At 36.8% G+C, this 15729-nt stretch overlaps 1 protein-coding gene across 1 annotated transcript in view; it reads left to right on the top strand.

The window, feature by feature from the left end:
* Positions 1–249: 249 nt before the first annotated feature.
* rad18 (RAD18 E3 ubiquitin protein ligase) overlaps positions 250–15729 on the top strand; it is a 33605-nt gene continuing 18125 nt past the window's right edge. Inside the window, exons 1-9 of the mRNA XM_062415595.1 lie at positions 250–381; positions 2744–2822; positions 3586–3647; positions 3824–3894; positions 10780–11210; positions 11559–11658; positions 12756–12943; positions 13356–13426; positions 13749–13809. Of these exons, the coding sequence (XP_062271579.1) occupies positions 331–381; positions 2744–2822; positions 3586–3647; positions 3824–3894; positions 10780–11210; positions 11559–11658; positions 12756–12943; positions 13356–13426; positions 13749–13809 (1114 nt within the window). The 5' untranslated portion in view covers positions 250–330. The remainder of the gene's footprint in view (positions 382–2743; positions 2823–3585; positions 3648–3823; positions 3895–10779; positions 11211–11558; positions 11659–12755; positions 12944–13355; positions 13427–13748; positions 13810–15729) is intronic.

Genomic DNA, 15729 nt, shown 5'->3' with positions numbered 1-15729 from the left:
GATATTCTGCAGTATTATTCTCTGAGTTATAGTAGCAGGGGACATCTTTGAGGTTAAAAGAATATGCAGAGTCGAGAGCTTCAGAGAGCTGAGACTCCGGATCAGTCCAAATTTTTTTGGATATTTCACATTGTAAGAACAGGTGTGAGGTCGTTTCTGTGTGATGTTTACCAAAGGTGCACAAATCTGAAAGTGGCACTCACCGGAAGTCGCCAAATGACGTAAGAAGCGTCTTCCACAACATCCCTCGAGCGGGACTTTGTTTGCTGCTGAACGCTGAAACAAAAACTTCTGTTACAGTCTCAAATAGCTGCTTTTTATTTAGCAGACATGGCCCTTTCAACTGAAACGGATCTACTACCTAGCCTTGCATGTTTGAAAGTAAGTTGTAGCCATATTTATTTTTTAGATGTGCTTTATTGCTAACATGCTGGCTACTAGCCGCTAGCTAAATCAAAACAAACCGAATGAAAACCCCAACAGCTACATTCACAGAATAACTTACTCTCCGACATTAACCAAACTGAGTAATGTTACGGTTTCTAAGCATGTGAATGTGTTCATCTTGTTCTATCATCTAGTACAATTGACTGGCGTGCTAACCTATTCAGTTGCTTGTGTAACATTAGCATAGTTATCTTACAGCCACAACCCACAACACAAACAGAGCTGTGTTTTTTTTAACCGAGTAAGTTACCACAGTTGACTAATGTTATTGATCCTAGCACATAAAGTCTCAGATGTTTACATCTCATTTATCATTTGACGTTAGAGAAACCAACCCAAAATGTTTATTGCGATCCTGCTAACACGATAAATTAAACCAAACACAACATAGCTAGCAGTTAATGGTCGTTATAAGGTAATTAGGCAGGGTGCAAAGTTACCTTTCTCGTTTACCCTCCAAATGGCTAGTAAACGTTTAAACTTTCACCAGCCAATGTATGGCTTGCCTTTACCATACCATCGTTGTCTTTTGACTGGTGAATGAAGCACACTTTCTAGCTACTTGCACATTTTTTCCAGCATTTGGGTGGTGCTAGTTTAAATTGTGCCATGTAATAAAGGTTAGATCCGCACTATTACCTTTTCATTTTAAAACAGCGTTTTTAAAACACGCGAGCGTTTAAACACCGTTTTATAATAAATCTCAGTCCATACCAACAGTGATATAATGCATATCATGTGACCATCACTGAGCATGCGTGTGCCGGTGTAAACATTCATTTGAAAAGCCGGAAAGTTAAAGAGGTCTATCTGTTTGTGAATGCGGGTGATTGTTACAGTATCTGCTATCCACAGCTGTTTGTACTGTACACTTACTGGTCACTTCATTAGGTACACCTGTGCAATCTAATTCAGTCCAATACAACAGCTCTGCTATAAATTCTGCGTTTTTGAAGTTTATACATTTTCAGAGGTGATAATTCTACTTTATGTTTATTATTGAGGTCGGACTGGTGGTGGTGTACTGGGGTGCATTATATTGAATGGTGTTCCTAATATTTTGCTCCCCTCATGTATGTTAATTGAATAGACAAACTATTATGAACACCATTCAATATATTGCACCCTAGTACAACAACAATGTTACAACAATGTATGAGGTGAGACTCATTAGAATTATTGCTGAAATAGCTTCAGTCCGATATAATATAAATGACTTCACCAAATCAATTTCTTTCATTTTTATTTCTAACTTTATTACAGTAACTAACCAATGGAAAAAAACTACTCCATCAGTCCTTGGCTGCAGATTTGTCGAGATGTGTGTTCATGTTGTGACGTTCTGAATAATCCAGATATTTCCTGAAGAAAAGCTTTTGTGCTATCATTATCATATTTAACTGTGATTGGCACAACTGTGTCAGAGTGATGACGAGAGCAGATATACAGGGTTTCCATAAAGTCTATTTACAATTTAACAAATTTATTACAAAAGCAAATGAATAGACAAATCTGTGGAAATTTAATCATTTAATACACCTCTATATGGGCACCATTAGTTGCACAAAGCCTGTATGACTGGCTCGAAGAGCATTTATTAATCCCCACAACCGCTGATCTATATTCACTTTCACTCAGCCTTTTTACGTGTTGCACTGTTACACACACACATGAACTAAAACAGTAGATGCACGTAGAGACCCACACAGTCTGGGTGCCTCTGGGCTTGGTATTCATTGTTCAGATTTCAAGTGAGGATGCAATGCATGCTTCTACGCACCCATACGACCTCAATAATAAACATAAAGTGGAATTATCACCTCTCTGACAATGTCAACAAAAACTGAAAATGTATACGCTTTGTAAAGAGTAGAATTTATGGCAGAGTTGTTGTGTTGGATTGCATTAGATTGCACAAGTGTACTTTAGTGGCCGTTAAGTGTATGTTGTATAAGCAAACCTAATGTATTTGAAGTGAGTATCCAGTTAAGTGAACCTATGACTCAACTGCTGTACAACTTCCAGTACAGTGTGTGGTGTATGGAATATATTTAGAAAATAGTCCCCCACTCAAGGAATGTTTGAATAAATTAACATTATATGATTAGAAATTGCACTTCTCTATTACAAATGTTTTATGCTAGTTTAGTTTCACCCCAAAATTGTCATTCACAGACCAATGTTTATGTTTTTAAAAAATGGATAATGTATTACCAGGCAATACAAAAAAAAAAGCTAATTACAAACCGCTAATTGAGTTGTTTCTGTTTTTGATGAGTGTTTTTCTCACCTACAGAATGTTGATGCCTTGCTTCGGTGTCCCATTTGCTTCGACTTCCTCAGTATTTCAATGATGACTAAATGTTCTCACAACTGTAAGTACCAAGCAGAGCAGCTTTAAGAGCAGTCATTGTACTAATTACTGTTCATGAAGTTTAGCAAAGCAGTAAGTATAAAGGCAACACCACAAAGTGACTTGCAGATGAGATTCTTTTGAAAAATAAATACTACTGTAATGGCTCCCAATGTTGTTAAAAGTAATTCCCTGATTAGTGGAGCGGAGGGAAAACGTTGCTTGTGGCGTTGATTCTGCGGGCTTTTGATAGAGAAAGAGTTGGACATTTTAATTATTAGAGATGTCTTTTAAAATGAGTGGAGTGTTTTTGTTGTGTGTGTTTGTTGGCCACTTATATAAACATGGCATATGTTCACTTTGATGTTGTTATCACTGTGAGAAATGTAGTCATAAAATAGTCATGACATTCTGTCCCTCTGGATCCAAGATCCTGCCGTTATCTCAGGCTTAATTTATTCAAGATCAGCCGAGTGAGTTTTAAGTTGACGCAAGTTTATCTTAGGTTGATGCATCTTTACATGTACTGATGTCCATAGATTTAGCATACCTTTTTGCATCACTTTGTGTTGTATATGAGTGCACCATTAGTCTGGTGGTACACAAATCAGCAGCTATGATTGAGCCATATTAAAGCTTCTTCATACATGGATTGAATACAGTTGTGTGCACTAAAGAGAAAAAAATATTCTTTTATATATTGTTCAATACAAATTAATTTTGTCTGATAGCTTTTGCTAACAGACCAAGTATAACATACATTTGGTTTGCATTTCATTTTGCAGTTTGCTCCTTGTGCATCAGAAAATTTTTTTCATATAAGTTGCTGTGTCCAGTTTGCAATGCAGTAAGTATGAATTTGACTTTATTTGAAATTAGACCCCCAAAGTTTCTTTTGCATAATCATCAGGGTCACTTTCTCAACAAGGATGACACATTTTCAGTTGATCTTTTGTTATTTATTGTATTAATCTGATAAAGGAAACAGGTTTTCTTTATATCTCACCTCTTCTTTTCTATCAGCAAGCAACGGAACAAGATCTAAGAAACAACCGTTTATTGGATGATTTGATCGTAAACTTTCAAACTGCAAGGTAACTATACAGCACATTACAAGTGACCTCTGAACTGTGTTATGTGTGAAAAGTATCTCTGCTAATGGACCTGAATGCACACTGCATCATCAGTAGCTGTTTTTAAAACAGCGTTACAATTATCTGCTGACTGAGATAAACTAAGAATTATAGAGAACTGCATTGCATGATTCAGTAGGAGTAAAATGATGGTTTGGTTTTGGTTTTGGTTTTGAATTCCGGGTACTTCTGTCAGTGCAGATTTCCAATGAATACAGTCCTAATCACCCATTTGTCAGCATAAACAAGTGAGCAAAGTGTTGACTGATTACCATAAAAATGCATAAGACGCACCCCACTTTTAAATGAAAAGAAAAATCATGTTTAAGGTGCGTCTTATACAACAGTAAAATGTAGAGAAAGATTGGCTCTGGATATGATTATAGGTCTGTATAAGGCCATCCACACTAACAACAATAACTATAACAATGAATATAACTATGAGCATCCACATGTATGACCTAAAAATGGTGTCAAGCATGCGCTGTGCGCTCCAGCTGTGTTGACAGCTAATAAAAATAGATGGGCTACTGATGAGCCATTACTGCTGTTTGTTGTACGGAAAAATAAAAAATAAAACCAGGCGGGTTCACTGGTCGGTGCTGCTGATCCAGTGTGTTGATCAGAAGTATTTTGGGACACTAGTTCAAGACAGCAGCAGATGTTGAAGCGCGATATGCAAAAGCGCACAGATGAGCAGGTTTTATTGAGCTGTGACAGTATGGGCACATTTCTGAAGCCTAAAAGATTCACTAACTTTGTTGTTTTTCCACTGGATGGAACAGAGGATGATGCTTTGTTTGATTCTGGGACTGACACAGAGTCATGGGACAGTGAGCTTGGTGAGCCTTACAGCGACAGCTCTGTTGAAGAGTTTTAGGAACTCAAGTGAGCATACAGCTTCACACTTTATCAAATTTTATTTTAACTCATAGCCTTACCGTAACACAGTCTGAGTTAATATACCGGTCCAGTTCAGTTGAGCAAATAATTACCAGACCATTAGCCATTAACCTGACACACTGTTTCAGATGTGATGTGTGTGTTTTCATTGCATTTCAAAAAAATGTAAATTGAAAATGTTTTGGAGTATAAACATATGTGTTTATAAACGAATGGCTATTGGCGCATTCAAATAAACCGGTCTTTAATAGAAGAGTGTTTTTCCCAGCATGACACCCCCCAAAATAGACTGCGACTTATCCACCGGTTTGACTTATACACCAGTTTTTACAGTAATAGAGCGTAATGTAAGTTCAGGCAGAGTGCTGAAGTCGTTAGCCTGTCAGCTAATTGACATCAACTGTCTCAATATCCAGCACCTGGGTTGTCCCATGATGTTTACTGCTCTGCTGAGTGTTTTTGGTGCATTACATTGAGTCGTCACCATCAGACTATGGCTGCATGTCAGGTTAATAACAAATCCCCAACGTCCCCATCGTGGACAAGGTGCACTCTGTTTTTCCAATCTGCTCTGAACAGCTCTTCAGTCCTCTCACATCCTTCTCCTCTGTCTGCCTTCCTGCTCCAGCTTGTCATTTTGCCTGCTGAGGGGTAAACAGGCAAGAGGGCTTTGTGTTGCAAATGGCGGTAAAAACCCCATTTGAGACACATATTCTTACTGTACTGGATACATGTGCAAAGAATGCTCCTGAATAATACTAATATCAGCATATCCCACATTTCTTAATCGGAAAATGCTACATTCACAATAAGGTCTAAATCAGGATAACCAAGCAGAATATGCTGTTTACATGACATGTATCAAATCTGAGTTATCATATAATAGTGGAATATTAGTGTGCGAGTAAACATAGTCACTGAAGCTTTGGTATTGTTATTTTGCTGTGGTCTATGCTGATGGTACTGTGTATATACACTTTGTGTCTAAAGCTGTATTCTTAATTGAAGATTAGTTCTCCAGGTAGAGTCCTCATTGCTGCGTTGATTCTTTGAAAGCTCCCATAAAGAGTAGAGCCTTTTCGCCAAACCTGTAACCATTTGCAATTAATGGTAAGTTTCTTGACGTGTATGTCTCTGACTAAACTGGCTTGTTGGTCCTTAATGAGCAATGGCACTTTTAAGTACTATCAAATCCAAGTATTTTGTATGGCTTTTTGCAGGCCAGCTGTGATTTAAGAACAATTTTAGCTGTTTACAATTGTTTTATTTTTAGGTTGATTATTTTTAGTTCTTTTGCCCTCAAACGTAGATTAATAATTTTTAGTAATAAAAACTGCATATCAGGCAATAGGATTTACTCCACAGCCATTTAAAACATCTTGAACAGAAGAAAAGAATTGAAGAGAAAAACTATTACTGTGGTGATTTCAGAGGATCCCGTTGTTATTGAGGAGGTTACAGTATATACACAAGGGAACCAATTTCCGTTTACTTCACAATGGTTTACTTCGTTTATCAGCATTTGGGAAACACTTGTAATGGCCTTTCAGTAATCTGTTTCTGAATTAAGGATTTTCTGCCAATCCAATGGGGATTTTGTTTTCATTAGCTGAGGTCATCCAAGGTTGTATTGTTTTGTTGCTTTAGGGCTGATATTTTTTCATTACAGCGGGATGTAGGCATAGGAGCAGTGTCCACAACCGGTATGAAGGAAATTTCCCAGTATGTAAAATTCAACTTTTCTCCACTGACACTTATCACAGTATAGGAAACATTTCCTCACATTTGAGTGTTTTGTTATTGGTAGCACTGGCCACATAGGTGCAGTTAAATGTTGAGCTGTTTTCTTGCAGTGGGTTTATGAAGAGAAATAAACTAATGTGTACAATATCAACGTAATTAGAATATACAAGAACAACAGAACAGAAAACAATTGATGAGTTTTATGGGTGATCCATGTTTTAGGGTTCCTTAAAACATATATCCAGGAAGAAAAGATGATTAAAGCATGGTCACTTTCCTGTTCATTTGTTGGCTTTGTCCCCAACAAATAAATTCATAAACTAACACTAAAGTCACCGGAATTGTTTTTTTAATGTCGGGGCTGATGTTGATACAATGTCTGAGTGCTCTTATCGTTCAGTAAACCATGATGCTGCTCCCTTTCCATCGATCACCTCAATGTTATCAACACTCAGAAAGGTCTCCCCTCAAACTGTAGACCTTCTGATTGTCATCACTGTTGGGAATGAGTGGCTTACGCAGCTGCTCTTTGCCCTGTTTTTTAATTTCCTGTTGTCTAGCACTGAGCGTCTGAAAAATATGATTCTGTCATAAAGTATTGTTGTTATGTAACAATAGACTTGTCTCAAACAATTTCATTTTGGATAAGTTCCTTTGGTCCAAAATAAATGTCCTAAACTTAATAGTATTTTTGCTATAGTTTACAAGTTTTGGTCCAAGTAAAAAACTTTGTACAGGGAAGAATATTTGAATTACAATAGCGGTCTATGCTTCCTAGGTTTTCTGCATTAGCAAGTAGGCTATTTGTGGATTGCTTCCTTTCATGTTTTTCATTGTGAAACTTTGTGGAAAAATAGCTATCTGCAGATTGCACTCATACACTGCCATTAAACTAGAGGCCTGTTTCTTTGGCAAACCATTAGCTTTTATCGCAAGGACACAGGTTTATATTGTCACACACCGACCAGTCGTCTCTCATCTCACTCAGTACACACATTTACCTAAGTGGAAGTGGAGCTTATACATTCAGACATAGATGCACTGCTATTACATTTGTTTTAACAATGCCTCTTTCTGTTGTGGATACAGTACATTTTGTTTTCTTGTTTTATAATGGGCAAGTACAGTCCTTTCATCCTTCTGAATAGTTGTATATTGTTTTTTTTTTTTAAAGTAGGTATAGGAATAATACAATGTATAACCTAATAGCCTTTTTCATAAAACAAGTGAAAAAACATGTTTTCCAATACATTGTCATTGAAGTACTGTTTGTTTTAATTCTACTTTAGGGTTGAATAATAATTGAGGTATTGATTATTATGAAAAATGTCAACAAAATAATCCTTTTAAAATGTTTATGTGTGTAGGTCAACATATGGAGTGTGTTTGTGTTTAAGGTCATTAACACAGCTAAAAGGTGCTATTTAAAGACCACTTTCTAATAGTAAAAGGTTATTACTCCCCTTGTAGGGGGAATCAATATGACGGGACAATTTAAATTGAATTAGTAAGCAATTTAAGAAGATGGTATTGACTGGCTTTTGGCTCTTTTGGTTACTTCAAGTCTAGACCTGGAGGATCAAAGAGCTTTCAAACAGGGCCTAAACTGCAGTGTTCGTTCAGTTATGCAGTATTTTACACAACCGACAACTACTGCATCTCTCTCAACTAAACTTTTTGTGTTCTGCGTCAATTAGTGTTTATTGTAAATGTTTAAAAACACTGGATATCTCAACTATTACAAAGCACCTGGTCCATTAATTATGAAAGGCCTGAGTCTCCTTCCTGCTGCTTAATAATGAATTGTAGATACAATGAGGTTGAACTGTTATATATACTCATATCAGCTCCAAGTCATCCTTTTCTTCTTAAATGGAATTTAGCCATGCTTAATCACACCTTGAATGTTATATTTGAGGAGGAGCTGTGAAATGGGTTTTATAATGCAATGACAATGCAAGAATGAAATTATTAACTGTTATAAGAATAGTGATTCACTGGCCACAGAAAGTATTTGTGCAATCAAGCCACATTTAAATGCCTGCATTTCACTGCATTTAACATAATGTCAAAGCAAATGGCAATTTAATGATAGCATGCACACTTGTCAAGCAAAATATTACACAAAAGGAGTTTGTTAGGTTTTAAATGATAAAACAATAGATATACAATTCAAAATTAAGACAAAAAATGATGGTCTCTTCACTCCAGTTTCAGTGTTTTTAGTATTTAGTTTGCCATCCTTTAGTTTGCAGATCAGTTTCACAGCATCTGTACAGCCTGTTTCTGTAAAAACTGGTGAAAGTTTCCTCCAAGTTTCATGTAGCAAAGCTTTCAGTTCATCCACACTAGAGCATAGACAGCTGATATTTTTCTCTTTAGAGAATCTCATACGTGCTCTATGGGATTTAGTTTCAGGGCTCTGGGAGGGCAATTCTAAGACTTTGGTCTTCTCTTGGGCAAAGTATTCTTTCAAGATCATTATCTGCTGAACGATCCACTTCTGGCGCTTGAATAATTTTTTGGTTGGTTTTCTTTATGATTGTATATAAAAGTTCACCTGCACCATTAAAAGAAAAACTGCCTCAGACTTTGACGTTCCAACCTCCTGTTCTACTGTACCTTTATGCAATCGGGTTGAAATTCTTCTCCTGGCTTCTCCATACAAACTTTCTAACATCAGATCCATGTAGGTTGAATTTGGATTAGTCCAAAAATAACACACTTCCCCAAAAAGCCACTGGCCTTTCCGGGGTCTGCCATCTGGGTCAGTCACAAGTCCTCCACTTTTGAACTTTTTGACTTTACCCAACCATGGAGTACAGAAAATTGATTATTTTTTGAGCTGACGAATAAAGTCTCAGTAACCACAGGTTTAATTTATCACATCACCAGTGGACACGTTCCACTAAGTTTAAGAATAAGAATTTGTCCAAAAACATTTTTGTTGGCATTTAGGGGGTTTGTCCGCGCTTTCTCAACTGATAACCTGATTTATTTACTTTAGGGGAAAAAAGTTTACAATTTTGCAAAATATGTTCTTCTATGGATCAAATACCAGTTTGTAACATTTTATGAAATATCAATACGATCCTCATGGAAATGAGGTCCAAATACTTTTTGGGGCCACTGTATTTCCATTACAGTATCTGCCCAGTCTTTATGGTAGACCGCAGAAAGCAATAATTCCTATACAGAAGACGTGTCCAACTGTCACGTAATAGTCTGAGTCGTGGCATTGGAAGAAGTGCAACTGTGTTGTAATGTTGGGTATTCATTTTAAACATGTTGCAAGTGTTCCTAATATACACTTTAAATATACCCATATACTCTGATTTGTGCTTTGTGGCTGGTGTCCACTCCATGGCAACAGCCAGTAAATTGCTTGGGTGCAGCTGTATTGAGAGCCATTTGACACACTAAACCGACAGGAAAAAAAACATATTTACTCAAATGAGGTAAAACACCTACAACTAATGGCTATCAAAGTTCAACCTTAAGAATTTAAATGGATTTAACGGTAACAGGCACACCTGGCTTTATGCAGCATTGTTAGATGAATGATAGTGGTTGGACATATTTCTTCCAGGTCTTTGTGGGGGGAGGGGGTGTTTCCACATCACATTTGTGAAAAGAGGCAAATGTGTGTGTGCATGTATGCGTGCATGTATGCGTGTGAACCTGCTCTAATGGGGACAGTAAGCACAAATAAAAAGTTTTAAATATGGAAAGCAGAACATCACACACCTCATTTGTTCCATTTTATTGCCAAGTAATGGCCATGTTGCAATTTGTTTGTTTTCACATTTCCAAGCCTGTAGCCAAAGTGTCTGCTTTTTCTTGCTCAGTTGAAAAGGAGTGAGATAATTGAGCATGTGCAGCTTATAGTCAAAGGGCTCAGTTTACTGTAAGTGTATTTAATGGCACATACTACTCTTTACTTTTTAATGGGCTCAATATGTTTTTTTAAGAAGACCTTGAGTCTGTTATCCTACATAAAATACTTGATGTAATAAAACTTTTGCATTGGTGGACAGTGTTTTTTAGATGAGTAAATGATTGTCTTGTGACAGAAGCAGAGCATTTTACTGTATGCATCAAATTTAATTTAAACATTAGAGGGGTGGGGCTGTCTGGGTGTGAAAATGATATACTGCACATGTTGCCTTCACATAAACGTTGCTTTTCTTCTTTTTTCAGGCAGCAGTTTTCAAAAGCCAATTTGAACTCTCCTCCAATATCGCCAAAGTCCCCTGCCTCAGCTGTCAAATGCAAAACTCCCAGAGTGAGGGTCCAGAAGTGTAGCAATTCTGTTTTGAGTAACTTTTTCCAGAAGAGGCCCAAAACATCTCCCACTAAAGAAACACAGCAAGATGGTTCAGTTTCTCATTGTGTTAAACAAGGAAAAATACAGAATGCACACACCAACAATGGAAATGATGCTGACCTTAATTCAGTAACTGGTCAACTTCCAGTGAATGTGAAGGAGGAGCCGATGGATGTTGGTGAGACCTCTTTCCAGGGGTTGATGTCAATCAAACAAGAGGACACAGGCTCGACCAGTATTGGGACTTGGGATGAGACTGCACATTCCTCTTCACCATCAAAAGACGTAAAGCCTGTACCCAAAGGTGACTCCAAAAGTGAACATCCCTGGAGGTCACGTAGTGAAACTGAAAGCAGTGCAGCCTCTGTTCTGTAAAATATTTTAAAAAACTAAAGTAGCTGTGTCTTTAACGTTCCATGATACTACATGATATTAAACTAGCCACCTTTAGTTTTCTGTCACAATTTTCATTTATTGCCTATATACAACAAGTTAATATTGCTGTTTTTAGATACTGTGTGTCATGTTTAGGATATCCTCATTTGTTTAATTTAAACCATCAATGAAAGAGGGGAGTGTGACTCATTGCACCAAAAATGGGTTTATTGTTTGTTAAGCTGCTATTAATATCCTCTTGTGTATCTCTTTGCAGTGGACTGCCCTGTGTGTTCTGTAAGTGTGTCTAAGAAATTTATCAATCATCATCTAGACACATGTCTTACCAGAGGAGAAAAGAAGGAAAGCTTAAGGAGGTAAAATAGCCACTTACTGATCACTCCAAGGGAAGCACTGTAGTGGTGTTTGCTCAAGCTGTAATGCTCTATAGGGAGGTGGGATATTAGTAAAAGAGGCTTAATAGATTTTTGCATATAGATGATTTTGCAATAGATGATTGCATGCATCACCTGAAAAGCCCTGTTTACATACCAGGGTCACCTTATCCAGAGTGTTTGTTGGAAATTTGTGAAACATGCTGAAAATCATAAGATGAAATGTCTATCCATGACTGTTTTGGATGGTCTCAGTTACATAGTGAAGTGAGGTTTTATTTCAATCTCTTCTTTCTACTATGTAACTTTCCACTACAAGTACCAATGTATTATGTTATAGAAAAAGTGAGGAGAGCATGTTGATTTATCTTTGAAACCTGAAGACCTACACACTCAAGCCTTTCACTTAGTATAATTGGCTTTTTTGGTCTAAAATGTCACAGTTTCTACAATTATTGGAATTATTACTAGAAGTGTGCAATTACCGTCAATGGATTACGTGTTTTATTGAAGACAGGGTCTTTGACATAATATGAGAGGCTGATGCTTGTGAGTGACCCTTTAAACCTGCTATTCCAGGGTGATTAATAACATGTGCAGCTATTTGAACTATTGGTTATATTTGTGCAGCAGCGAGAAGCACTTAATCTGGAGTAGACCTTGACGTCATAATGATGAATCGCTGAGGTTTTAATATTCTGACCTTATTGTATGCAGCCTGCATAGGGAGGGTAATTCTTGCTACCAACCGCAATAACTCAAACATACATGATATAACTAAAAAAGCCACATTTGACAGCCTTGTCGAATTATAACATGAGTATGAATCATCAGAGGTGTGTGCCTTTTTTTGTTAACAAATAGTATCTCTCATTGCCCTTATTTTATTTTGTTATGAGCTGAGCTGATATTTCCATTGTATGATATATTTGAGTTTATTTAAGTTAATCTTTCCATCATTCTTATCCCGCTGATGCTGATGTCCAAGACATTAAGGGGAGTCATAGCGGTACAAAACTACAATATCAAGTAATATCTGGTGATTACTGAAAAAAAACTAGTCTGCTTGTCTGTTGCAGCTCACTTGGAAAGGCGAGGCGCCCAATGGGGAAGGTGGTGTACAATCTGCTTTCCATGCAGGAATTGAAGAGAAGGCTCAAGGAATGCCATCTGTCAATGCAGGGCTCCCGAGACCAGCTGATCAAAAGACACCAGGATTTTGTCCATGTTTACAATGCCCAGTGTGACTCCATAAACCCCAAAGCAGGTGAGGGCACTGGATACAGTGAACAGTAAGCATGATACTGTATTTAATACACATATTCATGTTTTTAATCACAAGTGAGTGAGTTCATTAATGTAGGCTCTACTGGTTTTTGTCTTAATGGAGTGTATGTTACATTGCAGTGAATGAATAAAATTTGAACTCCGCCAAAGTTTCATGCTGTGTGTGTAAGAACTATGTAAACACATGCTGACTTACTGTCCTTTAAATGTGCACTTTTTTTCGTTATATGGGGCTCTGAGTTCTGCACCAAAGCAATGTGCTTTGCTTAAAGCTCTGTATAGAATTTGAATAGTGACCTCATGGGCTAAAACCTTATGTGTGCTCAATTTATATAAACAGGAAATATCTGTGATCTGAAGAGTAATAAAAATTCTCTTTACTCTGTCAACAGCTGAAGATATTGCCAAAGAGGTGGAGGCAAATGAGAAGATCAGGAATCAGCTAAAGAAGAAAACCAAACATGTAAGTACTAAATACTTAATGGGATATCTTAACAGCTTGAATTGTGTATTTTCTTGTATTTCTCAGTGGATTTCTTGTGCTACAGTAGCAGTACTGATGAGCAGGTTCTCTGTGTTTGTAGAGTTAAGCATTAAGTGTGTATTTTATTAAGAAGCATGAATGAAAGGGGAAAAAAATGCTTATGAAAACTATAACGTAAGAGTGGAAATCAAATTTGGTTGGCTGGCTTGAATCAAGCTTACAAAGAGCAATTGCTTTGTTTTTGTTTTTTGATATTGATGAGGTTAATTTATGTAATTTTATTCATTTGAATCTGTTGCAGGTTATGATTTTCTCAAAGAATCAGTCGGAGAAGGAGATTGATGAGTTGCATTCAGATTATAGTAAGCGATCTTTGTAATTTCCATTATCGATGTGTTGACACCGTAGAGCTGTGACTCACCAAGCTGACCTCTAGAATCAGAGCTGACAAACGTCAACTAAAAATTAAACTTCTTTGCATCACCTCATGTCCTCTGTTAAATGTTTCATTATTTATGCACAAGAGGAAACAATGAATCAAATTCTGTATTTGCAGATAAAAACAAGTAATTTTCAGCCACTGTGAATTGGTTTAAAATTTGCCATTAACTGCTCCTAATAAGAACTTTGAAAATGTTGCAAATGGCAACTCCACTGACTATGGATAAGGACCTCATACAACCGAAAGAAATCCAAACTATCCCTATAATGACTACTATGACTGATGGTCTGCTTGGTGTGCCAGGGTGCTTGCTTTTGGACTGGTTTTGTTAGATCCAGAAAAGGGTCAATATAATATCACAATAAAACATGAAGTTCCAAAGATATTCTATACTATATCTCTACTACTAAATTGAAAAAAAAATCATCCAAATGCTGTTAGTTGAAATTAAACATCAGGTCTCATTTTCCTCGTGATGCAGAACTAGGATACTGACCGATCAAAGAATGCATGATTGCCTTGGGAAAAATTGATTCTAAATCTAGAAGGTCATTAATTAGACATAAAGGACACATTTCATGAATGTCAACTTTGCCTTTGTAAAAAATTAAATCTGTGGTATGGTATATCACACATTTGCCTCATCACTTTGGTGATGCTGTAGGTGCAGATGACATTTTGGCCCTCTGTGGCTAATAGCTGAATGGCCAAACTGCAAACAAAACTGGTTCTGTTTAATAAAATTGCATGAATGCTGTGTTATACAAAAAAGGACATAGTATAGTGTACGAAATGAAAACAAGTCAGACCGAAAGAAATGAAAAATGTTGTTACCCCAGAGAGATGGACCACTTCCCTCCAAAAATGAATATGTTTTTGAAGTCCAGCTGAATTGATCAATTCTGTGTTCACTGAAATGATTTTTAATGTTGCTTTCTCCTTTTTACTGTGACCATATATTTTGTGGCACTTAAAATATAATATTGGATGGTGATTTTTTCCATTCCACCAGAACGGTACATGCTACAGCTCTCGTAAGAGTTGAAGAGTGCTTCTCTTTAAAATCCTCCTGTTGGAGTGCGTGTGTAGATGTGTATCATATTGGGTTCACCACATCCAAAGAGACGGCTAGTCAGGATAAGCAGGTAGTTCAACAAGTCTCTGTCTCAATTAGGACCAGGCAACATAGCTAGAAAATAACATTAAGCTTTTTACTTCTGTTATATTATTTGTTATAAATCTCAGTCAAAGGTATTTTGTGTGAACAATGTTAGCAGAAGGATATTACAAACAAAATATTAATTGTGAAGAAATAAAGCTTGTATTAAATATTTAAAATGTACTACAGTACAACTCCATCCACTTGCTTTGACCTTTCTGAAACTACCTATAACTCATTTTTGTTCTACTTCATTTCGTTTTTCATTGCATTCACTTATTAATGTTTTATATAGTTTTCTGTGAACTGTCTGTCTGAAAGTTGTCATACAAAGAACTTATTTATTATTATTATAACTTATAACTTATTTCCTTACTCAAACTCATGAGACAAGGACGAGAATTGAAGGCATAACCTTAAATTTAATCCTGGTTTCCTTTTAGAGCACTTCTTAGCCAAGATGATAAGCAAACTCTGTTCTGTTTTCCCCTCAAGATTTATGTTTTATTTGATTATAAGAGTATCTTCTGACAATAGAGCAGGCTTTTATTTCAGGTGAGGCGACCCACATCTGCTTTGAGATATCATAAGATGATCCGTTTGATGATTGGAGTCTGTCGGATGGCCATTTTTAATCTCCCTGAATCATTGCCCACAGAACAATTCAGGATAGAAGTTTGG

This window comes from Scomber scombrus, chromosome 3 (genome assembly GCF_963691925.1).
Source record: "Scomber scombrus chromosome 3, fScoSco1.1, whole genome shotgun sequence".
NCBI lineage: Eukaryota > Metazoa > Chordata > Actinopteri > Scombriformes > Scombridae > Scomber > Scomber scombrus.
This window is presented reverse-complemented; position numbering and strand designations above follow the sequence as displayed.